Here is a 27,230-nt window from a genome sequence, read left to right on the forward strand (position 1 = left end):
GGTTTCCGTATCTATGGTTCATTCAACAGAAACACAGTTCTCTGAAGTATATAGGAAGCTTATTTGCTTTGTCGAAAGTTGATGGGATTATTAACATGGGTGAGAATTCAATCAATTCAACCATGATGTCCTGAAGATTCCAAAATGAATTAAAAAACAAACAAACCAGCCATGCATACTGTTTCACTTAACATGTTTTCACTCCTTGCTAACAGTTTTTCTTTTTCTTTTTCTAGCCTGCTCTGTTCTCTTCTATTATCTATGTATGCTGCCCTCCTAACTACAACAATGTGTTGCCACATTTAGCTTCCAGTCTAACAGTCTCATATTGCCCCAGGGCGGACAAGCTCAACTGATGTAGTGGGCAGTGAGGCTGCCCTATTTAATGTCTTCCCATTGTAATGGCAGTTCATATCAAAACAGTACAAGTTAACTGCAGGGAAGTGGTTGTAAGAATGAAAAGCAGCCTACCGTGACTTTCACTGACAGCAGTGCGGAAGTGTGTGCTGAAAAATCTCTAACCTGGAAATCTAGTTTCCTTATGTGATGTGAACCTAGCTACTCATCGGATTCAAATCCAAGAATTTCTTTAAAGGCTGTTAAAGAATTACCAGTTTGTATTAAAAAAATGGCACTGTAATTCAGACTATAACTGTTTGTAATAATATATATATAATATATGTACAATTTGACTAAATTAAATGCTGAAACATGGTTATGTGTAATATAAATCTTTTACATTAAATTTCAAGATTATATCTATACTTTGAAAGTTAACCACAGCTGAAAGAACATCAGGCCTTAATTTATTCTAGAAGCTGTTAGGGTTGAATTTTGCCCTTTCCCTTCCTCATCTCCACTGCTTACGAAATATTAGGATAAACAAAGCAGCATAAATAGCTAGAACATAGGTAAATGTTATACTTATTTTAAATAACTCTTCTCGCATATGAGGGTGGACTTTGTAATTTTGTCAGAAATAAAGATTTTTACACAAATAAACTTTTCAAAAAGGGTTAATGTGAAAAGATAGTCATCTCATCACACTCCATGACAATCCATCAAAATTCTCCTTCAGGAGAACAGGCACGGAGATAGTTCTTAATGGCCTATATAGAAAAGAAAATAATTGATTTTCTCTAAGACCAATATTCACCGGAGAAACTCCTAATGATGTGTTCATTTCACATGAACATTGAGTATTTGAATATTCAGTTTAGAGTAAACATTTCAAACTGAATACATTTCATTTCAAATGAAGACGGTGTTATTCTGTTATTCCACATACCCTGTCAGTTGTAAAGCCTTCTGAAAACAAATTTGCTGGACAGCAAAGAAAACACCGCCTCTTATATAAAAAACTCTGATAATCAACCCATTGCTTAGCAACAGAGGGTTCCATAGCAACTGTGCAGCATTTTTCTCTACAGTGTTGCAAGAGAAGCGTGATGATTTATCCAGTCAAATCTGTGTTTGCTTTTGTTTTCAATGTCTACTGCTCTCATGTAACCAACAGCCAGTAACGACGGCCACTGTGTGAATGTGTTGTGTATGGTGTTTATAGACTGTTATCGGAAAACAAAGTCTCTTCAGTCAAAGGCTTCTTCAGTTTGGATGCAAAACGGACCGCTACAGGAAATCTTTCCTGCCCACAGCCATCAGCATCTATAATAACTTCTTGATTTAATTGAGTTACATCAACATTTAATTTCCCTCTGGGATAAATAAAGTATTTTTGAATTGAATTTGAATTAACACAAACCCACAAATATGCCTGTATACAACACCATCACAAGTTTAAGAATTTAAGAAATATGCACAGGATAAAATGCTTTCTTATCTCTCTAAATAATTGTGGTGATAAACTGCCACATACTATATCCAAGGTGCTTGCACCTTGCTTACATACAGTCTGTTTATTTTGTTCATGTCAGCTCTTTCAAGACTGAGTTTAAATAAACAAATTTTGGTATTACAGCACAACCACAACTTTGGCTGAGACCCACTAATAAAGATATGTGCAGAACTTTCCTTGCTGTCTGAAACCCAATTCTACTGAAGTTAGAACAACTGGCTTTTGGGAGTGAACATACAGTATTTGTTTGCCACTGATTCTCAGTGTTTTAGCATTACAAATTATTTCTGTTTCTTCCCATGCATACAGTATGCCTGGACACCTTTCCCCATTCCTTTCTTCTTCACTTCCACTGTCACCTTTACTTTGCTTGATCAGTCTGCAAAATACGAATTGCTGACTTCGAAAACAGAAAGCGCACAAGTGACTGATTCATGAGGCAAGGCTGAATCAGTATATCCTGATAATGTTCTTTGGTTTTATAGTGGAAACTAAATTTTTATATTAACCATAAACAACACAGATACAGCTGTACTGCAGTATAGGTTATCACATATATCAGCATACTTAAAAAAGAATCCAACCCATAAGCCTCAACTTAAATGAAAAAGTGCACTGGGTATGTGATCGCATTGCTGCGCATGTTTATTGCTATTTTTCCAGAACCCTTTCCCTCTGTTGCTTTATATCTAGATCCTTCCCAGTGTCACATAATGGAAATCAACAAGCAGAGAGATCAGAACAATATTTATAATATAATTTACTGAAAGAGAACAAAAACCTTTGTGATATTTTTGAAGTTCAAGTAGCACAATAGTGTCAGGTGGTGTCTTTAGTGAGCACCTCTTTTTTCTTCTTCTTTTCTTTAGCAATATCATGATCTAAGTTGAATATTTCAGAATAAGGTAAACACATTTGTGGGACAATGCAACTCACAGACTACCAGGTGATTCATTTGCAAGTCCTGCTGATGGATGTGATGCTAAAATTCACAAATAGACTTTTTCTCTCTTTGACCAGAACCGGCAGACAGATTTGCTTTTGACAGGGCGGTCGGTGGTGTAGTGGGTTAAGCAACCGCCCCATGTACAGAGGCTACAGTCCTCGTTGCAGCTGGCCCCGGTTTGAGTCCCGCACCGGACGGCCCTTTGCTGCATGTCTTCCCCCTCTCTCTGCTTCCTGTCTATCAAGGCATAACCCCCCCCCCAAAAAAAAAAGATTTGCTTTTGACTTTTCTTCAAATAAGACACTTTGAAATGCAAACTGAATGGAAATATTGCCATGACAGCTGCTGTACGATGTCATGATGATGTTTTTTGACAGCAGACTTGAGAACTCCAAAGGATTTCTAACAGTGTATAAAAATCAATATGTGACCTTAATCTGTCCAAATACCATCACCATTATAAAAGAAAGACTCTGAGTGTATAAAAAGTCAATTTAACTACATATCTAATAACTTCATATGGCTTGATTTGTTTAATGATATTCTGTACTGTAGAGGGAAAATATGCTAATCCCTCAAAATCTTTCATTGAGGAACCTTTATTTTTTTGAAAAAGTAGAATACTTTCCTTACACATTCCTTGATAGATTGGAAATTCTCTGCCGACTGTTGCTCCCTTAAGAATCAGCCTCCGATGAATGCTACTTTCACACCAAATCATAATTACAATCACCTTTTTGAAATAACGTTATCATCCATCCGTTGTCTATGAATTGCTTAATCCGACTCGGGGGGGGGGGGGTGTAGCCCATCTCAGCTGTCATTGGGCTAGAGGCAGGGTACACCTTGGACAGGTCGCCAGTCCATCACAGGGCCACACAGAGACAAACGAGACAAACAACCATCCACGCCTACACTCACTCCTAGGGTCAGTTAAGAGACACCAATTAACCTAACATGGAAGTTTTTGGGCAGTGGGAGGAAGCCATAGCACCCGGAGAGAACCCACGCATACACGGGGGAGAAGTCTTCACAAAAAAGCTCCAGCTGGGATTCAATTATTATTCACTTTAAAATGCTTCAACCTCAATTTTTTAAAGAATGTATTGTAGGCCTTAAACCCAGAAATGGTTGTATTAAAATCAATTTGACCAGACAAAAGATTAAATGTCTTGGATTCATTCAAGAATCACTGTTATTTTGGCATTTTCCATGCATTGTAATTCAAACTAGGCTATATCGTGAAAATAATCCCAATGGTGTCAAAAGAGTATTCTGTCTTAATACTTGGGCCATTTTCTAAAAATAAGTTATTTCATATCAAAGCAGCATTCATCATTGTCGTGTAAGATAATTTCTTGAATTGCTCTGACACTGATGGAAAGTGTAGACGACACAGTTTACTTTTAAGACAACTGAAGAAAAAGAAAGAGCACTGTAAGTTTGCTGTTGAATCAAGGGAAATCATTAAAAAGCTTTGATATGAGGACTGAGGAAAGAATGACAGAGGTGGGGATGAAGAAAATGATGAGGAAGTGCAGGAGAGTGGAGGCAGTACATCACAGGTAGTCAGCAAGATAGATAATAAGTAAAGGTGGCATTCTCTTATCTCCCTATCCTGTCACAGACCTTACACCTGATATATGAAACCCACTTAGATTGAACACTAAAAATTAGAAAGGACAATGCTTCCTACTGGCATACACAGATTTAATCAATGAATTGTGATCCACTGGATGTCTTACGCATTCAGTAAATTACACATAAATTACAGTCGCATAAGGATATTTGTTCACGTGCTCTAGAGGGATCAAGACTGAATTAGAAAATTTAATTTAATTTTGTTTAGTAGACTTTAGCTTAACCAGTTTGACTGTAAAGTTAAAAACTGTTTAGGTACTTGAAGTTATTGTTATGGTGTTGGGAGAGTTGATTAATTTTCTGTACATATTTTGAAAATATCTAATCATGGAAGTAAATCATTTAATAACTGTTTAGGTGTGGTTTAACCAGAAGCTGAGACATTCAACACAGCATTTCCAACACCTCCAAACAATACTTTCAAACAAATGACAGCTACAGACAAGGATGTAAGACCTGACTCCATTTGAAATGTTTTTAAAAAGAAGGGTAAACGTATATATACATGTGGGTTAATTCAATTCTCTATCATGAAAATATACATGGACTTGAGGACAAAGTATGTGCACTGCGGGATTTTTCTTCCCTGAGGCTATCAGCCTACTATTGGCTCGAGAAGTGTATCATTCATTTAAAAGTTCACTGTGGTCCAACTTATTATTTATTTACTCATAGGCCTGATTTATTAAGCAAGTCACAATCAGTGCCATTATTCCTATGTTCTTTTCTGTAATCTTGAAGTGAACAAAATGGAGGGGTATGGTACAGTATGTAGGTTATGTATGCTATTTCACATTTTTTTCTTCAAAGGACATCTGTCTTTGTCTGTTTCAACTGATGTAGCGCCCCACAGCTAATTTCATGACTAACCCTACATGTGCACTAAATCCCATTGTTTCAGTCGCATGCCATGTAGCAGTAAGGTCTGCTGAAGCTGTTTGCGTAATTACATTAACCTGCTGTAATTATGTGTAGATCCTCCCCACCGATCATGGCTAATACGTCTCAAGAGAGTTGGAATCATGACTTTGTTCTTTATTAATATCATATTAATTTGCAACCCTATCCTCACACTAATGCCAGTGTGCATATGTGAATCAATAGATAAATGAATAATTCCTCAAATAGGTTTTAAAGGGACTTTTTCTTGTTGTTTTAGTGAAGCTGCTAAGAAAACCATTACAGCAAACAGAGCATTTTTAAGGAGTAAAGACAATCAGAGACCTTGAGATGTAAAATACAGAGACACCCTGGGCCAACATGCCAACATCGTACAAACAAAAAAATTATTTTAAGTTTCTGCAAATGATATATGATTTATGAAAAAGCTGTGTATGAACCAGAGAAACATGTGTTTTCTCTTATCGGACGTGTTTTTCAGCCATGTGAATCCGACCACTGCTCTTTGCTTTTCCAGCAGTGCCATCTAGAGTTTAAAGTTCATTGATTTGTACATGAAATGATGCACTACCAAAGAGCAGTGAAGGTGAGATTTAAACAAAGAGGACACTCAGCGAAACATCAAAAACAAAACTGAGACACAAACAACGTGACAAACAAAAGCTTGCAGTGACGGCTAACTTGCTCTGAATGACACCTGAAAAACAAGGGGAAAAAAGCAGCAAATCAAAAACACACTGCATAAATGTAATAAAATAAACTGAAAAGGGAGAGTGACAGTTGTGTGATTCAACTGAAAAAGAAGGGAGATGACGACAAATGGAAAAGGCATATGGTAAAGGAAAACTTGAGTCTGTTTAGCTTATTAGTCAGCTGATACATAAGTCTATACTTTACCTCGAGGGACAGGAAATCATAGGAGAGCAATTTATTAAAAAAAAAACAGTTTGTGACAAGTCTGACAAAGATAAACACGTATGTCCACGTATTTTCAAAACGTTTCCAATGGAAATATTTGATTGATGAATTTATAAGAGCAACTAAAACTGTAGATATTGTGTGAAAGCCACAATGGACACAGAAAAAATCTAGCATATTTCAATATGAATTGACTAAATCAGTGCCGGCAAACACAAGGTGTTTACATCAAGAAAATTTGAGGTTTTCTTAAAGCTAATTTTCTAACACCGCTGTTATTGCAGGGCTGTTATAAGATATAATATTCCAGAGGAAGGTTTCCAGATCCCTTGTAGCTTTACCCAATATTGTTTTGTTCCAAAAGCACACAACAACAAAGCAAACTAGTCATATCGATTGTTCTGGTAACTTATGAACAATAAAAGATGGAAATGTCACATTTTCATAAGTACTCAGACCCAGAGCTTTCATGAATCATAATTCTATCTGTGGTCTTTGGGATGCTCCTACATCTTGACTGGAATCCACCTGTGTACTGCTGAATTACTTGGACATAATTTAGAAGTTACACACCTGTCTACATAAATTACTGGATGAACTGGATGATTGAAAACCAAACCACAATGCAGAAAAAATTGACAATTGTGCAGGTATACCCTTTACCAGTCCGTCACAGGACCGGATCAAACATATTTAAGAAAAAAAATCAACAAGACTGCCCCGAAGGTGTCTCAATAATATATTTTAATTATTTGTTAAGGAGTAAACAGTCACTCTGCAACTTAATCAAAAGGTCAGTGAAACTTTAAATATGCAGTGTAACTAAAACTGCTGGGACATGAACAGCATTCTAATTTCTGTACAGAAACTGAAAATCACAGCTATATTTACTGCTTAGTAGTTAAAATCAAACAAAAATTTTAAACACTCACTTCTCCTCATCATGTTGCACCATAAACATAATGTTAGAAAAGATGCAAAATGTGGCTGAGTAGCCACTGGGATTGACAACAGACAGTCTGTGGGCACCACTTTTTTGTTCCATTAAAAGAAACCATCTTGAGGACAATATACAGAATATACTCAAACAGAATACCAGATTGTAAATGCAGTGTACAAAAACGTTCAATTTTGAGCACAGTTCCGAGCTACCACTTGTTTGAGGCACAGCAGATGACTTAAAAAGACAGGAATCATCCATATTTTGGAAAAAGCAATATTCAAAGTAGGTTCCACCTTTTGTTTCAACATGACACTGCATCTGAATTGAAATCAGAAGTACTAGAACAAACACTACATCTACCTTTTTTTATTTTGCAAAATGTTCTTATTTATGCTGACCCATCATAAACACAATTTATTTCCGCCCCAGTGTAAATTCCGTGAATAAAATATGCATATTACTACAGTATAAGTGACAAGGCCAAATATAATGAAAATTGTAACAATTATTACATCATTAGCCTTCCATGTAATACTTTTTTCACATTTTTCAAATGCTATCCTCCCTTATCTTTGTTTTTCTCCAGCCATGTATGATGCACATTTTTTTTAAGCGTAAACCCGTTTTATAAGACTGGCTGTTGGGATTCAATAATGAGATGGGATTTTAAGTGTGGTTCCTGGTAGTGAGGATGACAGCATCTATCTCCAGATGCTGTAAATGACATTTCCCCCTCCCCTTGTTTATCTTTGTGAAACAATTGGATAGCTGCATCTTGCCCTTGGCCAGCTCATCCTGGCCTTGTCAAGGGTACACCGCCCATCAGTCACTACAGGTTCAAAAAGTAAATCACTGGGGACCTTAAGTGGAGAATCAAAAAAGGGGATAAAAATGCCCTGCATGCAGGATGCTTCACCAATGCCTGACCTAGGGTTTTTGTACTTCTTCTGTGATGCATTCTGGTGCAATTCTATCAGCATTTTTCTCCTTCATTTCAAAGTTGCTGAAAACAACCCTTTGAATGTGAAGATGAAGTATATCCTTTCTCCTGTATGCTATCTCTCACCACCTTTACTCCCCCCTCTGCCTGCCTACATACACACCTCATTTAATTCAAATAGAAAATCTAAGCGAAGGGAAAAGGAAAAGCATCCAGCTTGAGCATTTTTTCCCGTGTTTTCCTCTGCAATAAATCACTGGGCATTCTCTCCTCATCAGGATAGATATCACTTGTACATGCCCCCACATCCATCCTGCGATTGTGACAACACTCTCCTGTTTTGCGCTGAATAGGCATTACTTTGAGACTGAATTCTGATGGCCTCTCCTATCAGCCTGTATGCAAAGCAGACCTCCATTTAACATGAGGCAACAGACAGACTAAGAGATTGTCCTCAGTATTGCAAACGCGTCCGGTGGCCTTGATAAAACTGTTTCCATATATCATTTAATGGCCGCAGCTACCAAAATGCAGGTTGCTACTGATGTCCTGTATACATCAATCAGCAGTCATGTTCTCACAGGGCAAAATAATGGTGTGGGAAGTGATCTCAGTAAATACCTGGACACATATGTGTACACTACTTACGAAGTTATCTCATAAGACGCAATGGACAGCTTCAGATCAATTACCCTTGCCTTTCAGTAAAGTACATTACAAAGTGACTATAAAGTGCTGCAGCCCCTTCTGTTCCTTGCAAGTACTGGCTCTTTTTCATATTCAGTCAATTAAGTGTCTGTTCTTTTCACCAGTCTGGCTACAACTGATCTGCAGTTTCATGGCTACATTTACTGCTCCTCTATTACAAACAAGATAAAGCTGCAGCTGGGTCTCATTTAGGTCAATGGGAAATTAGATCAGTAAACACCCAGGCTGCATATGGCAGACAGGGACAGGCAACCATGCTTTGATAACATGGCCACAGGCTGAACTGGCACCTAGCTGTGTTGGACTGGTTAAATTAAAGCAGCATATAGACAGAGATCAGGTGTTTACAGTTCTGAACACAAGCTGCTGCACAAAGTCTGGTTCTCACAACCAATCAGATCCTGGGCATCTATTATAACTTTTTTAAGGATTGTGATCATTAAATTCATAAATGTAATCTGTTTTACTATATTTTGGAACTGAAGGCTCATGTCAATTCCCTTTACAATACCTTTAATGAATACCAATATCAAGAATTACAGTAAAAAGCTTTGAAAGACAGCTTTGTTGTTATGGTGAATCTTGACATAAAATGATGTGCAGCTATGGATGTAAGATGACATTGAATAAACAGTATAAAACTGAGGTATCCAGTATGTACGAAAACAGGTAAAAAATTTAGTTTATGTATGTGAATTGTTTGCACTAATGATATTAGAAATTTCTCTTACCTCTTAAAAGCATCATATTTTGTTATGTCGACATATAAAACAGACTTAAGAAGGGCTCTAAGTGTTTATCACTTATAACTTGTCACGCCCAGGGACTCGTTTTTAGTTTCATGTTTTAGGTTATGTTTTTGTGTTCAGTTCATGTCTTGGTTTTGAGTTCTAAGTTTTTAGTTTTGCCATGGTTTTTCCCCTCACTTCCCTCACTCAGGTAATAAGTTCATTCCCCTCACCTGTCCATTGTCTCCAGCTGCACTCACTCTCCAATCACTCCCAGCCCTCTATTTAGTCTCTTGTCTCCCCTGTCTGTTTGTTGGTTCCTTGTTTGTCACCTGCCCTCCGTGCCATGCCACAACCCGTAGCTTCCCAAGTTAAGTATTTATTCCATGCCATGCTTAGTTCTTTGTTTATTCACAGCTTGTTTTTTTAATCCGGCTAAGCCGCACCTTTCATTTTAACTTTGTTTGTTTTGTTAATAAATCACCCTTTACCTTTTGAAAAATCTGCATCCGTGTCCTCCATCCTCACCACACCTGACAGAAGGAACCAACCAGAAATGGACGCGGCGGACGAGGAAGCATTCTGGGAGCTGGTCGGGGACCTCTGGTGCTGCTTGGCACGGGACAGCACCTCCTGGCAACAACTCAACGTGGCTAATGATCTGGTGGACTTCTTTTTGCAGAAGCAGGTCCTCCAGCGCTTGTCGGGTGTGTCAGACATCTGGGCGGAGGTCAGGAGCATGCAGCGTGCAGCGCGCAGCTACGCTGGACATTTTCGGCTTGGAGCCACATCAGGTAGCTGCACTATACTCCTCCCCCCTCACCTCTTCAACACCTCAGCCGTCCCAGAGCTGGCCCCAGCCGTCCCAGAGCTGGCCCCAGCCGTCCAAGAGCTGGCCCCAGCCGTCCAAGAGCTGGCCCCAGCCGTCCAAGAGCTGGCCCCAGCCGTCCAAGAGCTGGCCCCAGCCGTCCAAGAGCCTGACCAAGAGGCCGCAGGGCCTGACCACGAGCCTGACCAAGAGGCCATAGTGCCTGACCAAGAGGCCATAGGGCCTAACCACGAGCCTGACCAAGAAGCCACAGGGCCTGACCACGAGTCTGACCCAGAACCTGACCACGAGGCCACCGCGTCCGCCAGACCACCGTCTCCTGCCGCCGCGCCAATGGAAGTCTGGGTGCCAACCAGACCGCCTGCTACCACGTCGTCGGGGGTCCGGGCGTCCGCCGGGCCACCGTCTCCTGCCGCCGCGCCGACGGAGGTCTGGGCGTCCACCGGACTGCCGCCGCGCCAACGGAAGTCTGGGTGCCAACCAGACCACCGCCTGCTGCCACGTGATCGGGGGTCCGGGCGTCCGCCGGACCACCGTGCCAACGGAAGTCTGGGTGCCAACCAGACCACCGCCTGCTGCCACGTCATAGGGGGTCCAGGCGTCCACCGGACCGCTGTCTCCTGCCGCCGCGCCGACGGAGGTCTGGGCGTCCGCCAGACCACCGCCTGTTCCTGCCACGCCATCTGCGGTCTGGGCGTCCGCCAGACCTCCGCCTGTTCCTGCCTCGCCGTCTGGGCGTCCGCCAGACCTCCGCCTGTTCCTGCCACGCCGTCTGCGGTCTGGGCGTCCGCCAGACCTCCGCCTGTTCCTGCCACGCCGTCTGCGGTCTGGGCGTCCGCCAGACCACTGCCTCCTCCTGCCCGAAGCCGGTACCACATGCCCGTTTCTGGTCCCCCGCCTGACCGGCTTCGAGCCCCTCCCTCCAACCCTCAGACTGTTAAGGGTTGTCTGGGATCCACCCCTTGAGGGGGGGCTCTCTCACACCCAGGGACTCGTTTTTGGTTTCATGTTTTAGGTTATGTTTTTGTGTTCAGTTCATGTCTTGGTTTTGAGTTCTGAGTTTTTAGTTTTGCCATGGTTTTTCCCCTCACTTCCCTCACTCAGATAATAAGTTCATTCCCCTCACCTGTTCATTGTCTCCAGCTGCAATCACTCCCAGCCCTCTATTTAGTCTCTTGTCTCCCCTGTCTGTTTGTTGGTTCCTTGTTTGTCACCTGCCCTCCGTGCCATGCCACAACCCGTATCTTCCCAAGTTAAGTATTTATTCCATGCCATGCTTAGTTCTTTGTTTATTCACAGCTTGTTTTTTGAATCCGGCTAAGCCGCGCCTTTTTTTTAACTTTGTTTCTGTTAAATCACCCTTTACCTTTTGAAAAATCTGCATCAGTGTCCTCCATCCTCACCACACCTGACATAACTCAAAGTGAGAAAGTTCTGCATTCAACCCACTCTTATTGTTAATTAGGAAACTTGCTAAAAAATTAGAATAATTTGGCCCTTAGAGATGGACACAAATGGACCCAGCAGCTTCCAAAGGAATGTACTTTATATACGTTTTTTTATGCCTACATTACATTTGTGTCTTTTGCATATGAGGTGGGAGTCATGACCAAATAAGCTAGAGAAATAAGACCTACAATAATATGGATTAGATGGTATATTTTAAGGCAACATATTTTTCTGTTCATACTGAGCCTGCGTGGGTTTTCTCTGGATATTCCGTCTTCCTCCCACAGTACGAGAACATGCATATTAGCTTTAATGGTGATTCTAAATTGGCTGCAGGTGTTAGAGTGAGCATGTGCAGTTGTTTTTTGCTTGAAAAAACGTGATATAAATAAACATTGTTTGTCTCCATGTCGACTATGTGATGGACTACTGAATGATCCAGGGTGTACCACACCTCTCGCCTGATGGAAACTGGCATAGGCTTCAGTTCCCCCTGTAACCCTGAACAGGATAAAGCAGGTATAGAAAATGAATTAATAAATTAATGTTTTATTGATATATTCCTAAGGTGTGTATCTTGCTGCTTCTCTCCAAGTCAGCAAACATAGCCTCAAACACCCTTGAGACTGTGATAACAACTCGTTTACAACCCAAAATCCTAGACTTTTCTGTGCCACCAGAAAACCCCAGCTGTAAAGCAGGAAAAGGAAAATATCCAAAATCCCACGGATAGCTGGAAACTTTGAAAAATAACTGTTCAACTAAAAGAATGGCACTGTGTGTTTTGGGGCCATGCTCTCCATGATAGTCAAATCTTTGAGGGTAAAAAATTTAATTTTCTCATTGTTGATGAGCAAACTCCTGTCTTTAAAGATAAGTCAATATCTATTGTTTTTATATAAAATAAAGAGGTATTAAACTGACAATTTAACCACAAGACATTAAGGGGGAGGGAATCCATTGTTTTTTTTCAACCCAAATATTTTTCAGTTAGCAGTGATAACAAATGTGAAACATAAAATGCTCCACAATCCCAGAGAATCTCCCAGGGACTCACAGTCACCCTTTTAATGCTTTCTGATTTATTCCCAGGAAGGCTATATGTTGCTGTGACACTAGAGTCCTAGGACAAGGTGTGTTCTTTCTCTCCTTTCTCCCTGAAAGGAACATAAGTCAGCTTTGGTTAATACATCAGAAACACTAATAACATGTTCCTTATGAGCTACTGGATTACATTACTTAGAGTACATTTTAAATAATTTTAGTAGGGATCATTACCTGCAATTTTCATCCATCAAATAGATTTCCAAAATCTGCAGGGTTATTTACAATGGGCCAACACTTAATAAATAACCCCAGCACAGCACCTGCTGACAGATTCTCTAGGTTCTTTGTCAGCCTGTTTATGCACATCTAAAGTATGCTCAGTGAGATTAATTTTCTCTCTTCTGCACAACTGACAAAAAAACCCAAAAACATAAGCCTGTATCACTGTTTATTACACCAGACAAGGACAAATAAACAAGCTAGGAAAGCATTGCAGGATTGTGTTTGTGCTGATAATCTAAATTATTTTCCATGTACAGTATAGAAAGGACAGAAAGAAAATGTAAAATGCTGACATCATCAACCGCCACTGCAAAGAAGCTGAATAGTATGAAACAGACTCACTACACTGCATCCCACATTGTATACTACAAATATGTATCCCAGAACAGTATCAACTCTACTGCTCAATATATAGAATTTCTGGTGCTCATTACTGCTATTCTGGTTACCTATAAATGTGATACTGTGCCCTACCATTAATTGTCTTTATTCTTAATGAAGGAATATTAATAAAAATATATCTTATTTGACATTGTTTCATTACTTACTGTGATACAGTGATATATAAACACTGCACAGAGGTGATTCACTCAAATAAAAGAGACTTATAGTCATTTTCGTGATTAAGATTAATTCAACAAAAAAACATCCATCACACAGAAAAAATCAAAGCACCCACACATGTAGCACACCTTTAAATTCCTAAACTTAGAATCAGTGGATTTGTGTTGGGTGCCAGTGATTAGAACATTATAGGCTGTCTGGTGGATTGTTATTTTTGACTTTACTTATTTAAAATTTTGTCCTCTAAGGTTCTGAGCATTGTGATTTTCAGTTTTGAATCATGGTGATGGAAGTATTATTTACTTCAATGTCTCAAAGACTGGTCAACTTGCAGTGGCTGATTCAACTATTAAATCTGCATCATATGAAAATGTATTTGAAAATAACGTGATGTAATATGTCTGATAGCTGAAAATGAATTGGAAGTAGACCTCTTGACAAGATAGGGATCTACAGAAACAAATCCGAGAAGGAATAGCTTAGGAGTAAGAAATGGAGGTTTATAGAATAGCCAAAGTCAACATTTGACATTTTGGGGATTTGAAGCAGGCAGTGCATGTGTGTTTATAAATGCTAATTTTCCTTTAGCTGTTTTTCAAGAACAACTTTTACACACTTTTGTTTCTTTTGTCCCGCAGCTCATTAAGACTATGGCTACGTTCACACTGCAGGGAATAGTGTCCCGAATCCAACTATTTTGCCCATTTGTGACCCATGTCTGATTCTCTTATGACAGTCCGAACAGCACAAGTAATTTTTTTTTTCAAAATCAGACCCCGGCCATTTTCATATGTGGTCCTAGATTGGATACATAGCTGATGTTTTTCAAAGTGACCTCAGTGTGAATGGTCATCTTGCATTTCATCCAACTTCTACGTCATTGAACTGAGACAGACATCGCAATTCTGCACCAGAGGAGGCAGAACGTGACAAGATCAAATGTAAACAATGGACGAAACAAGCATGGCAGACACCCTTGATGGAGTTTGTCAGTAGAAAGAAAATTAAGTTTTGGACAGTTAAAATCCTCATAATTTTTGTCAGCTCCAATTACACAACAACTTCAGAATTGATACACACACGCTGACATGTGTAGCATCCATATTTACTTCCATAAACACAGTGCTAGTGTGACGGCATGTCTTCTTCTGCGCATGTGGGTCAATTCAGGCCCGTGGACTGTTCACATTGGAGGCTGATGGTGGTCGCATTTAAATCTTAATGTGAACAACCACGCACTAAAATCAGATCTCAGCAAAAAAAAAAAACGGAATTGACCATTAAGACCTGTTTTGTGAACGTAGCCTATGTGCCAACTCATGGTCACTTAAAACATTTCCAGAATGTCACTCTATGATAAAATCTAGATTCATCGAGCTTCATCTGATATCATTAAATCACCATCAAGTAATTTAAAGACAACATCTGTGCAGTGAATTTTGCTACACTTAAATGTATGATGATCTCCAGCAGAGAATTTTAAAAACGGCAGAACTTTTTTTCGCACAGTGTACAGTGTTGCGGTTTCAGACACACTTCAGTCAATAACTCGATTCCCCTCCTGTCCATGTTTGATGAAGCAAGGTCCAGTTCAATGGTCAAGTCGAGCTGTATCCGTAATTGTGCTGACTGATAAGACACCAAACAGTTACACTTTGATTTTCATTGTAAAGAGAGCACAGCAAAATTGTACTTCAATCAATTGGGGAGCTTCAACCCGTTGCTGAGTGATTTGCTCTTTAAAGTTGTATGTCATGCAAGTTGCAAATTTCATACATGAAGCCATACCAAATGCTTTGGTTTTTACTTTAAACTGATTATGTACAAACTAATTTAACTCTCAGCTATTTAAATCTTTAAATGAAGAGAAATATAATTAATTATAAAATTGTTTTTGTTTCATATTGTATATATTTTGGGTGGACAAACCGTTTTCTCTTATACGCTAATGTAAGTCTACATCTCGAGTCACAAGTGGCTGAACTTTAAATGCTCTTATGTGTATTTCCACACATGCTTCATCGTGCTTCATATGCACCGGCCATATGCAGCCTGCTTGAAATAAATAAGAAATGTCAATTATTTGATCACAATGTATTTAACCCTGCATTCATTGGATATGCAATGTTGGGTCAAGATAATCACAGTTTTAACAAATTCGGCCCTTTGTAGTCCAGAAATGTTCTGCACTTGGCAAAACCTCAGCTGGAAGAATAGTATGTTCTAAGCATTTGTGATATGCCACTCTTCATGCTTTGTTAATGGTGGAAGCTGAGATCATAAAACTCCTTGTCACGACAGCTTGATTTAAAATGTGTCCTCCAGAAGGACAAATGTGTGAATGAGGTAAGAGCTGAGCTTTGGGCTCTTACAGCATCTCATCCAACAGACCCATCATAAACTTGATTTTTAATTATTTGTGTTGAATCAAAATGAATCTTGAGCAAAGATTGCACACTGTTGGCACAGTTTGTGACATGATTCCCCTTCCCATGTATACATCAGTAATGGCCACAGACTGCTCTTCTTCCGACTGACTCTACAAACCTATAATTACACAGTCCATGACACCTGCTAGTAGTGATACACACAGTCTTACAACATCACATTCAGAAACTGATAAACACATCACTGTATGCTAATTAAAAAATTTTTTTACTTTAAGGCATTCGTAACAATCACTGCTGTTGATGCAAATAAACTGTTTAGAACCATATGCAACATTGTTTTAATTCTGGCAAAAGGCCAAGTTCATAATGTTGAGTAAGTTTATTTTTCTTCCAAACAACTGAAGAAGAAATGGCTGAGGACAGCAAGTAGGGTAAATGCAATTTATCATGAAGAACTTGAAATTTTAAGCTTGTTATTGGTTACACTAAACATGCTCTATATCTGATTGTTAGACATTTAGTATGCCTGTCTTTATCACTATCTAAAAGAAATAAGACCTAAAGCTGTTTTTCTTCATATAGCTGCAATTTACAATAAATACTTGAATAATATAGCTGCTTCAAGGTAACAGCATATTTGTAAATTTATTGAGAGACTAGTTAATAATTAAACAGAGCTCTTCTGAAACTGATTTAGCTAGGTCATTACTTTCATTACTCTACTTTATAAATGTATTCAGATACGTTTTGTGGATCATCGCTTTTATGAAAACTATTTAATCATAAAGCATGTTGAGGCCATGTGTCACAGAAACTGTACCATTTGTTTCAAAGGATTTGTAGACTCCATGGTAGCCTGTGTTATTCTGGATGCACCTTATTTACAATCAAGTTTGTTGAAGGGAAAGTGAGCTTGGCAGAGTAAGTAATCATTTGATACAGATGTGTGCATCGTCTCAAGCACTCAAGTATGTCTTCATGAACTGTCTAAATGAGAGGAGCAATTTAAAAAAAAAAACAAGATGCAAGACAACACAATGATAACATGAACAAACCAACAATTCCTGACTAATGTGATACCCAACTGTAGTATAAGCATTAAACTTCTGGTAATTGTTATAATAATAATTCTAAAAGCCAGGCATCACCATTTGAGCTGCATGTTCAACTAAACCTTTAGAGACTTGCTACAAGACATATGCCACTCTTTTCCATTTACTTACGTTGGTCACATTTGATATTTCCTTGGGAATGTTGCTGTAATATCATACAAGAAATGGACTGGAAAACTTCCTGTGATGGGAATTCCCTTTGAGAGAGAATCCAGGGTCCGGAAATGTCTTCCTTATCAATTTTAAATGCAAGTCTGTCTTATTGTGTAAAGATGTTGAACAGTCAGATTTTGATTGTCCAAACTCTGTAGTTCATAGTTCACAACTGAGAGATATGGATTTATGATGATAGGTATCCAGATTATTATCATGTATGTCGGCCATGATTCACAGGTGAGGTACAGTCATTCTGGTCTCCTATAGGTGGTTACCATCTTTTACACATTATCCAAGGTTTTCACCTACATCATTGTATCTAGACAAACCCCCAGAGTGGTAAAAGTTTCAATATGTCACCAGTCGTGGGAATGGGAGTGCATCATGGGAATATTATCTAAACTGAAAGCTGTTTGTCTCGACTGGAATCCTTTGGACTTGGGGAACTTGGCAACAACAGACATTAACAACTGGCAGTTTAGGATGAGTACTTAAGTTCTCATGACTAACGCCTCACCCTCATCGACAATGATGACCAAAAAGAGCGTGATCCAAAATGCTGAAGCTACATGGACTATAAATGGGAAATACTAAAGAGCTTATTTAGGTTAGTCAATAATGTTTTTTACTCAAAAATCTGACATACTGAACTAAAAGATTTCACTGCAAATCCACTTTTCCAAGCGTTCAGTGCAGCTATCTCAGTGTATTGGAGCAATCCATGTGGCTCTCTTCTCTTCCCGTTTTGTAAGTTTGTTAAAAGAAAACTCCAACTTCTTTCTGAATCTGTTGGTGCCGTCGAATTCACAACAAATGTTCTTCATTTTAGTCGTGTATTCTGAATTTTCAAGCTATTCAAACATTACACCCAATGAGCCAGCTGTATTCTCATTTTGCCACTCACAGGGTGTAACCGAGTAGTCACATGAATTGAACTGATGCCACTGGAGGCTGCATCACTTAGTAAGTAAGAAGTCTGCATCATGCAGCAACAACCAAGCTACTTTTGGGCTGAATAGATGACCATCACTTCTTTACGTGTTTCCAGAGAAGAGCCTCACTTATACTTCACATCATTGTGAACCAGTTACTCTCCAAGTCCCCTGTGACAAAGATACATATATAATAAAAATTTAGCTGTTCTTTACTATGAGCAAAAATAACCCGAGTTCAATAGGGTATTGATATATATTGGCTTTTTGATGGCTGTCATTCTCAACAGTGATCCTGCACTGGGCTCAAGCCTAATTTGATGATTGTGAATTCACACAGTCAAACTACTTGTTTCCTTGTTTTTTCAGGCAAAGAGCAGTATCTAAAAGACTTTTCAGCCACTGGTGCAGGTTTGCAAATGTGCTTCGCCATCAAAATCACCAATCATAATACTGTAAAGGTGCACAGTAGGCAGACAGCAGGAAGTCCACTGCCGCAAACACTTTGCTGAGTGTGGCCAACTGTACGCCATACACAGAAGGCTAGAAGGTGATTTTACCAATAACTTCTTTCACTGTACAAAACGCAGAGTGCTGATCAGTGGGAAGATTTCTTCATCTGCTGGAGAACTTCAAGATGATTGACTGGCTCTGCACCAAGTAGATGCTTCTGAGCAAATTCCTAACCTTTTAATATTGGGCTTCCGGATCACAGATATGATGGGTGCTGGACGACCAAAGCAGATTCAGACAATGGCGCTCTCCATAGGCCCATTAAGAAGAACACTGTGGCCCAGTTACTTCTCATCTGATGTCAAAGATTTAGTTCTGTCCATAAATTTAGTGATTCCCCACAACTGGGCACATTGCCACAATGTCTGTTTTTCCATCCATTAAAGTAATTCTCACACATCCTCTCGAATCGATTATTTTTCCCTTCCATTTTAAGTCATGTCAGATTTTCACAATGTTAATAATGTCTTGATGGTAGCATATGTTGACAATTTCTTTAAAATACATTCTCACATTTTCTGCCTTGTTTAGGTCGATAAGAATTTCATTAGAAATAGATCAGCAGAAGTGGCTTTTTGTGCAAGAGGCACTGGTGAGTGAAAACACAAAACTGGGAGAAACTGGGACTAAAATGGGTTTCATTCTTATTTCATGATGGTTCAATAGTAAAAGGGAGAAGATAAATTCGGTCAACATGGTTGCAGCAAGCATGTACTGCTGACAGATGCTGCTTGACTGATGACAAGATCAACCATGCATTTTAAATCTTGAGTCAGTCTTGTCTATAAATTGGTTTTCGCCACCATAAATTCCCAAAGTGCATCCTGAGTAATCCAGAAAGATAGTAAAGATGCCATTTAGGTCACTCGAGCAGTTCAGAGCTCTTCCCTTGTATTCCATTTTGGCTCACAGATCATTGGGGAGAAGAGAGCAGTGTCTGAACAAAGACAGAGAGGGCTTTTCATCTTGGATATACTGGCTGTATGGCCACCACAAATCAAACCATATGGCATCACTTCTAGGAACCATCCTGTTGGACCACTTAAACCACAAGATTTTATTCCAAATATGGGTGTTGGCCAGGCTATTGGGAGATAAAGTCAGTGTCCAGCATTGTGCCAAAATTAAAACCCACTGTGTTGAATCTGGATTGCTGCAGGTGGTCAGCAGTTGTGTCACGGCAGAAGTAGCTGACTGATGTTGAAAATATCAAGACATGATGGACTACAGCTCCCCAGCCTGAGGCTACTACAACCACAGCAACTCTCTGTCTGGGATTCTCACTCTTTAAAACTTCCTCTGCTCACTGCTGCATATTAACAGCCTGCTGAACAATAACCGAAAAATATTCAAGCAACCAAGACCAACATAGATAATAATCTAATCTAATCTAAAGAAAAAACACAAACAAAACTCTTTCCTCAATCATATCTGGTCATTCACATACATATAACCAAAGCTGCCAATGATTTGTTTAAACTGAGAAGTTAGAAAAAGATTCCATTCATTTGTTCACTAAAGAAAAAGTGCAAGTAAACAAATTTGTCACTTTGTTTTCAGAAAAAATAACAATAGGAATATACAACTTTCCCTTATTTCACGCTCATGAAAAATGTATTGTCTCGTATTCACTGAAGATAAGTTGGCTGTTCTGGAACACTGTGTTTTCAGTTATTATGAATTTTATTATGGTGACGTGAAAACGTTTCTACTGGCTGTTTGTTAATAAGTTTAATCTTTCATTTTAAAGTACAATATCAATAAAATCACCAAACATTCAGCAAATCTTGGTGATGTTTAGTTGTTTCGTCGCTACTGACTTGTAAGGATAGTGAGTTATTTAAGTGTTGCTGGTAAGGAGCAAGATGAAAATGGCTTCACACCAGAAAACTTATTTCATGTATTTAAATGAGTATAAAAGTTATGCCCCACAACTGAAACACCAAAGAAAGAGCAAAAATAAATTGAAATAGATTATTAGAGCGCCAACAACAAAGCTATGAAGCTACATAAATGGGGCGAAGGAATATGTGAATCTGTTAGAAAGACACTGATTTTAAAACAAAATTAACAGCGATTAAAACTGGTGCAAAAAGGATAACTGAATGTGAAATGTCTAAAACTTATGTTGAGCATTAAAAGCTTGCTTCAACACTTGGTGAAAAACACAGTCACAAAAGACACTTCATTCTTCCTGTTTGTGTTAATTTCCTTTCACTGAATAAATGAAACAACTCTGGATTGGCAGCGCTCCAAAACACTCAACTAAGACGTAAGCTCAACTATAACATATTTTCACAATGGCTAACATCAGGCTAACGCGTCTTGGCACATAAGCCTTGATCAGAGCATCTGCTTTTGGCAGAGCATACAACCAGAGGAAGGTTATATGAGGAGATGCACCTGCTATATGTTTTTCACTGTTTCATCTCATCATCATCAAGTGTGCTGTAGTAGCAGGACTGACAAGCATGCTGCCCCCGGCAAATTTAAAAAATACTGCAAATTATGTGTAATTAATTAACACTGTCTGTAAATATGACAATTATTAGACAAATAAATCCCATATAATGTAGATACGCCTTTTTTTAAATACCTGATTTTATGAAGAGATCCTTTCAGGATGGTCATGTAATAATTTATTTCTTTTGTGCGCAAAGTATTTAAAAAAAACTCTTTTAGAACTCAAAAGTTTTTCAATCTGTGTGTTTTTTTACATTTTTCAGTAAGACATTAATATGCGTCAGGGAGACGGATCTTGACATCTTTTCTAGATCAATTATCACAAAAAAAAACATTTACCTTGTATGACTGATACATGACTGATCATGTCACTGATCAAATATTCAGTCTTATGGACCAGAAACATGGCCAGACTTATATGAAAGAATCAAATTTTTTAAAAACTCTAACATAAAAATGTTTTGAGTTTTGTTCTTCAAAAACCAATGGTTAAAGCCCACTAAGTAATTTATGTATTCATCATTGCCAAGCACAACCTAAAGCATACGGTCAACACCACACAGTATAGTTTATTGTCACCAAAAAAAATGAATGGAGACTTGCCTTCTTCCCATTTTCTTTTTAGCAACTCTTCAAAGGCTTTTGTCTCTGCTACCAATCATCAACAATTTATAAAATGTTAATTTTTTTCAGTAACCCAAACATCCCAAAAAATCTTGATGACTTTTCTAAATTGTACACATAATCAGTAAATGTAATCGGGAGTCTGAAATGAGGACAGGGAAGAAGCATCTGACAAACTCGTACAGGACAGCAAAACAGACTTGAATTAACTGTGGATGGCCCTGCATGATTATGAATTTTGAAAATATGGTCAATTTCTCAACCTGTTATTTTACATTGAAGTTGCCTATTAATTAGTTATATTCTATGCAAAAAGCACCAGATGCACTTTGTACTGCTCATCATCAACTGTGGTTAAATGGCTTAACTAATGAAGTTACACGTGGATGCACAGGTAACTTGTTCCCCATTCTGTCTGTTTTCAGCAGATGTCAAATCAGACATTTCACTGAGCAAATGTACCATGTTTTAAATAAAACTTATGGGGGAATTTCATACAAAGTAGCCCTGAAACATTTCTACTTAGAATATATTTGAAAAAAACAGTGAATTAATCATACTAGATTAATTTCTCTTCTCCATAAATGTCCTTCTTCTCAAAGAGCAGCTATTTCAATAAGTTAATAGATACTTAGTAATAACACGGTTGCAGGCACTCCAAAGCTTTTCCCTATATTTTTGCCACAGGCCAGGTCATTGAAGTTTCAGATTGATGACACGTAAATATCAGCATGTCCAAACCTTGACCCTTTAATACCCTCAATAGGGAGCCTGAGACCAAAAACAAGATGAAGTCACAACACATACCTCCAAAATCCGGCCTTAAACGGATGTCATATCCCTTCAGCAACTTGTCCACGGTAGTCTTGGCCACAGACATTCCGGTGCTTCCGGTGGATGAGCTAAGGGCAGAAAGCACAAGCACAGGGGCCATTTTCAAACAAAAGAAACAAAATGAGACTCATGATATTTTTGTCACAGACGTTTTTTGTGCCTGCGCACCTACTGTACGTTTAAGCTTGAAAACTATTTCTGCGTGTGCCCTGTGCTCTCAACATTAATGACACAAGAGCAGCCTTTCAGGAGAGAAACCATTATGTCTACATGATGAGGCTTTAACAGAGGGAGATGGGACTTGGAATGTTTTAAACAATAGCTCATGAACAAACTAATTCATCCATGCAAGAATCTCGCCCAGCATTAGTCAGTTTTAGCCTTATTCTTTCCCACAACGGCATGAATAAAGTTTCCAGAAAAACTGTGTAATCACACTCCAAATAACTCGCAAAAAGCATTCTGAATCACGTTGTGTCATGAGAAATGTTCAAAATTTCCTTGTATATAGTTTTTGTATTTTGCCCCACTTCTACTGCATATCAATCTAATCAGTAGAAGAGGTATGGTGATGACAGTACAGCTGTCAAGTATTTAACTGAGGCCAGTCATTTAAAAGAAGGACATTAAAAGTAACAATGCCATAGTTACTTTAGCTTAATATTAGCTACAAGTCCCAAATGATTTAAAGGCATATGTATAAAAAGGAACAGGGTTATAGTAAAGCATCCCATCATGCAACCAAAAACACAAGCCTCATCAGTCTGAGCCTGAAGACAGACTATTCCCATAGGGAACATATAGTCCGCTCATGTCTGATTGATACCTAGAACATTGGCACCATGACCTGCATCAGCTGAGCTGGACCAGCTCTCCTGAGGTTCCTCGCTACAGTAAGGATGCAGACTGAGTGCAGGAGAAATAAAAAGGAGGAAAAGGAGATAAAAACCCTCTCTTTATAAGAGCGCCAGTCCTCTGCTCTGTCAGGGAAGCACTCTTTAGTTAGTTCATAGATAGTGCAGCTGTTCATCAAGCTGGCCAGTTACAGGACTTGTGGATCTGACACCTGAGACCATCAGTGAGAGGGCATATGAATAACACAACCTCAAACACACACTAGATCATGTCCCTTTCATTTGCTGGTCAGGCATATTGGACTCAAAATGTCTAAAAGTGCTGCCTGGGTCACTGAGCACTTAAATCTCTTAACTGACACTGGAGGTTGCTGCAGACAAGGAGTAGGCCACAAGGGATGTACATCAGCGTCTTCAACATCAAAACAATAACGGAACTGAACAGGAGATTGTGGCTGCAATGATGTTAGTGAGGGCTTGAGCAGAAATGCATGCTGTAAACAGTAAAAGGCCTTGACACAAGCTTATTTATTAAAATCTAGTCTGCCTTCCATCTGGGGAGCAACAGACAAAGATCTGCAAGGATGATTTTTCCGATTTTGATTGATTTGGTTCCGGTCAATAAACTGGGCAATTAAGATGATTATCGGAATAAATATATTACTTGTAGGCCGAGTAGACTCATAAATCTAACTGCATATCATAACGTAATCAATTGATGATCGGCTGATTGATCTTATCATCTAATATTTGGTTAGTCTGCTGTTCTATACTGAGGGTAGTTATTTGATATGGGGGCATGATATAAGTCTCCATGTCCAAGACACATATGTAGGCTATATCTCTGATTTTTGTGAAAAGGTTATATGTTAAAATAGGCTTGTTTTTGTGGGCGCGCATGTTTCACGCGGCGCACTCCACAGCACCCTCTAATAGAGCATATATCGGCAGCAATGCCCCTAATAAGTAGGGCCATGGGTACCCCGTTTATGCGATTTGTCTCATCTCCGCCTTTTACTGATTGGTAATCACGTCTATTGGTGTGAAAGTTTTTTTTTTTTTTTTCTCAAGGGCCATTTTCTTACCTTTGAACAAAGCATGCGAAGGACAAAGCCGCCAGAGCAGAGAAAATTCCACATAATTTATCTTCTTGACGACCCAACATCTCCACAAATCCTTATATATAGTTTCTATAATCCAACCAGTCCAGTGGTCCTCCGGAAAAATACACAAAGTAAAAACTGGCAATCAAAAAATAATTGCCTTGTAAAAATGTCGAATAAACTAGCCTACATCTACGCATGCGATGTCTTCATTTTAATGGGCTTCTCGATTTAAAAAATCTGGTATTTGGCCCCCGCTGTTTTCCCCAGCTATGGAAATCCGTGCAGGTCACAGAGCCCCTCGACCAACACCAGAAGATCAGACATCTTGCTCAAAAAATAGCGCACACAATACTTTTAAAAGTGATGACAAGTGTTCTTGCCCTTAAAAAAACAAACACTGGCATGAATGACTGAGCAGCAGCCTCCCGACGATCAAATTGGTGGATGAAATTTCCCAGTCCAAATCTGCAGAAGAGGCATGGTTCCAGCGATGCCCTGGCGCCAGTCTATTCCACAACGTGATGTTGTTAAAAGATATTTGTTTGAGCTGGAAACGCTGGTCGGCTGAAGGGGAGAGGTGGGTTTTAAAAAAAAAAGAAAAATGAAGTCTTCATTCCCTATTTTTCCCCGTTGCTTCTGCTGATGATGATGTAGATCAGCGCAAAGTCACTGAGGGGAAAATGCACATTGAAAAAGCACTGGGTAATATCTGATGCAGACGTCAGAGCAGGCTATATCACTCCTCTGAAAAAATTAAATGCCGAGAAATATGGATGGCCCCTGATATGCCAAAGCATGTAGCAAAACGTCGGATTACATGTCAAAGAGGCAAAGCTTGGCTATTTGAAAAGTACTCCTGCCTCCGCTGCCCAACGTTAAATGGCGTTTGGACACGTTATTGTGCTCCGGTCTTTCTCTCCATACATCACTGGACGAGTGTCCAAAGAAATATGATAAGGGGACCTCGTGTTCCCACCCCCCCTTCGATCTGTCTTAGTTTAAATTAAAATAATGCCCCACAGAGGGGGGAGAAGGGGGGACACCTAAGGTGAATTCCTTAGCGACAGGCTGTTCATGCGCTGAATTGTCTATCTCTTTGTAACCATTAGGATGCTGTGAGTGTGTACCGGTGCGCTTTCATGCATTTCTTTCACTTTGCCACATTTTTAAAAACAAACAAACACACACACACACATGGAGGCATGCACCTACGCACCCACTTATACATTCAGACACGAGGGCGCTCACACAGGGCAATGACAATCTTTTAATTTCATTTATTTAATTCCTTACTGAACAGGACTCGCTCTTTTGTAGGCTATTGGAAACATAAACATTCCTTCTGGAGATTCCCAACAAGCGCTCATCACAATCCAAGAATCGCACAAGCTTGTTTTATACAGAGGAGGAGGTTTTCTTCAGGGATCTCTGTGCTGTCCAGTTGCTAAGCAACCCAGCCAGCATTGATGCAGTTGTGGTGATTCGAAGGCTATGCGCAAAGGCTCGTTTAAAGGAGTAGGCCTAGACCCGGCGCTGTCACCACTGTGGTGTCAGTGGGACAAAAGCAGAAAGCAACTGATGTACCATAGAGCCATTGCTGTTTAGGTGTGTGTGTGTGTGTGTGTGTGGAGGGGCGGGGGGGGGGGGGGGGGGGGGGGGGGGGGCATTTAAAATAATGCATGGAAGAGAAATGTGGCGCATTTGGGAATAACCCTAATTTTGCCTCATCACCATGGGCCACAAGAAATGTGTTACAATTCAGTAAGGCTGAAACGGAATTTTTCTTTATTTTGAACTTATCAATGATATTTTCTGAATTGGATCATATGTCACCCTTTTTTTAAATGTCACAAACAAGCCTAGCTTTAGCTGTGGAGGACAGAGGGTATCCTAACTTACAATCACAAGACATGATGTGGACATTTAAAAAAAAGGGGCATTGCGATTACATACTGCATGTCAAAGGGTAACAAGACTGACCGTGACCTGACAGCCAAGAACCGAACATGGTCTGCAGCACAGCTAGACTGGCTTTAACTGTTGTTACTTGTTGCTTCCACAAGAGAAAGTACTCTTAGGGAAACATTTTTTATGTCAGCAAATATGTAAAGTAACCTATTCGATTTGGCAAAGTGGGTGATAAAGTTTGTGATAGTACAAACTGTATTTTAAAAAAAAGAAAAATTCAAAAAAGCAAATCCATTTTGTGAAAGATCAGAGTTTGCAAGTCCACAAAAGAGACTCAACAAATCAGCAGTTCAGATGGGCTTTAGAAGCCAAACGTAACCCTGCAGGAGCTGCAGCGCTCCACAGCAGAAATTGTAGTGTTTGTTCGTAGGACAATTTTAAGCCATAGACTCCACAAAGCTGGATTTATTGATTAAGTAAATGTCATTACTTAAATGGAAAAAAAAAACCATGATTAGAGTTTGCTAGTTATCAGGAAGACACCTGAAACGTGTAAAAAGACACTTCTGAGCAACCTCAGAACACCAT

At 39.3% G+C, this 27,230-nt stretch overlaps 1 protein-coding gene across 1 annotated transcript in view; it reads right to left on the reverse strand.

Moving 5' to 3' along the window:
* gabrb4 (gamma-aminobutyric acid type A receptor subunit beta4) overlaps window positions 1–25,740 on the reverse strand; it is a 57,336-nt gene extending 31,596 nt beyond the window's left edge. The window contains exons 1-2 of the mRNA XM_075486320.1: window positions 24,714–25,740; window positions 22,748–22,842 (exon numbers count right to left, since the gene is read on the reverse strand). Of these exons, the coding sequence (XP_075342435.1) occupies window positions 22,748–22,842; window positions 24,714–24,793 (175 nt within the window). The 5' untranslated portion in view covers window positions 24,794–25,740. The remainder of the gene's footprint in view (window positions 1–22,747; window positions 22,843–24,713) is intronic.
* Between the last annotated feature and the right edge of the window lie 1,490 nt (window positions 25,741–27,230).

This window comes from Odontesthes bonariensis, chromosome 16 (genome assembly GCF_027942865.1).
Source record: "Odontesthes bonariensis isolate fOdoBon6 chromosome 16, fOdoBon6.hap1, whole genome shotgun sequence".
Taxonomy (NCBI): domain Eukaryota; kingdom Metazoa; phylum Chordata; class Actinopteri; order Atheriniformes; family Atherinopsidae; genus Odontesthes; species Odontesthes bonariensis.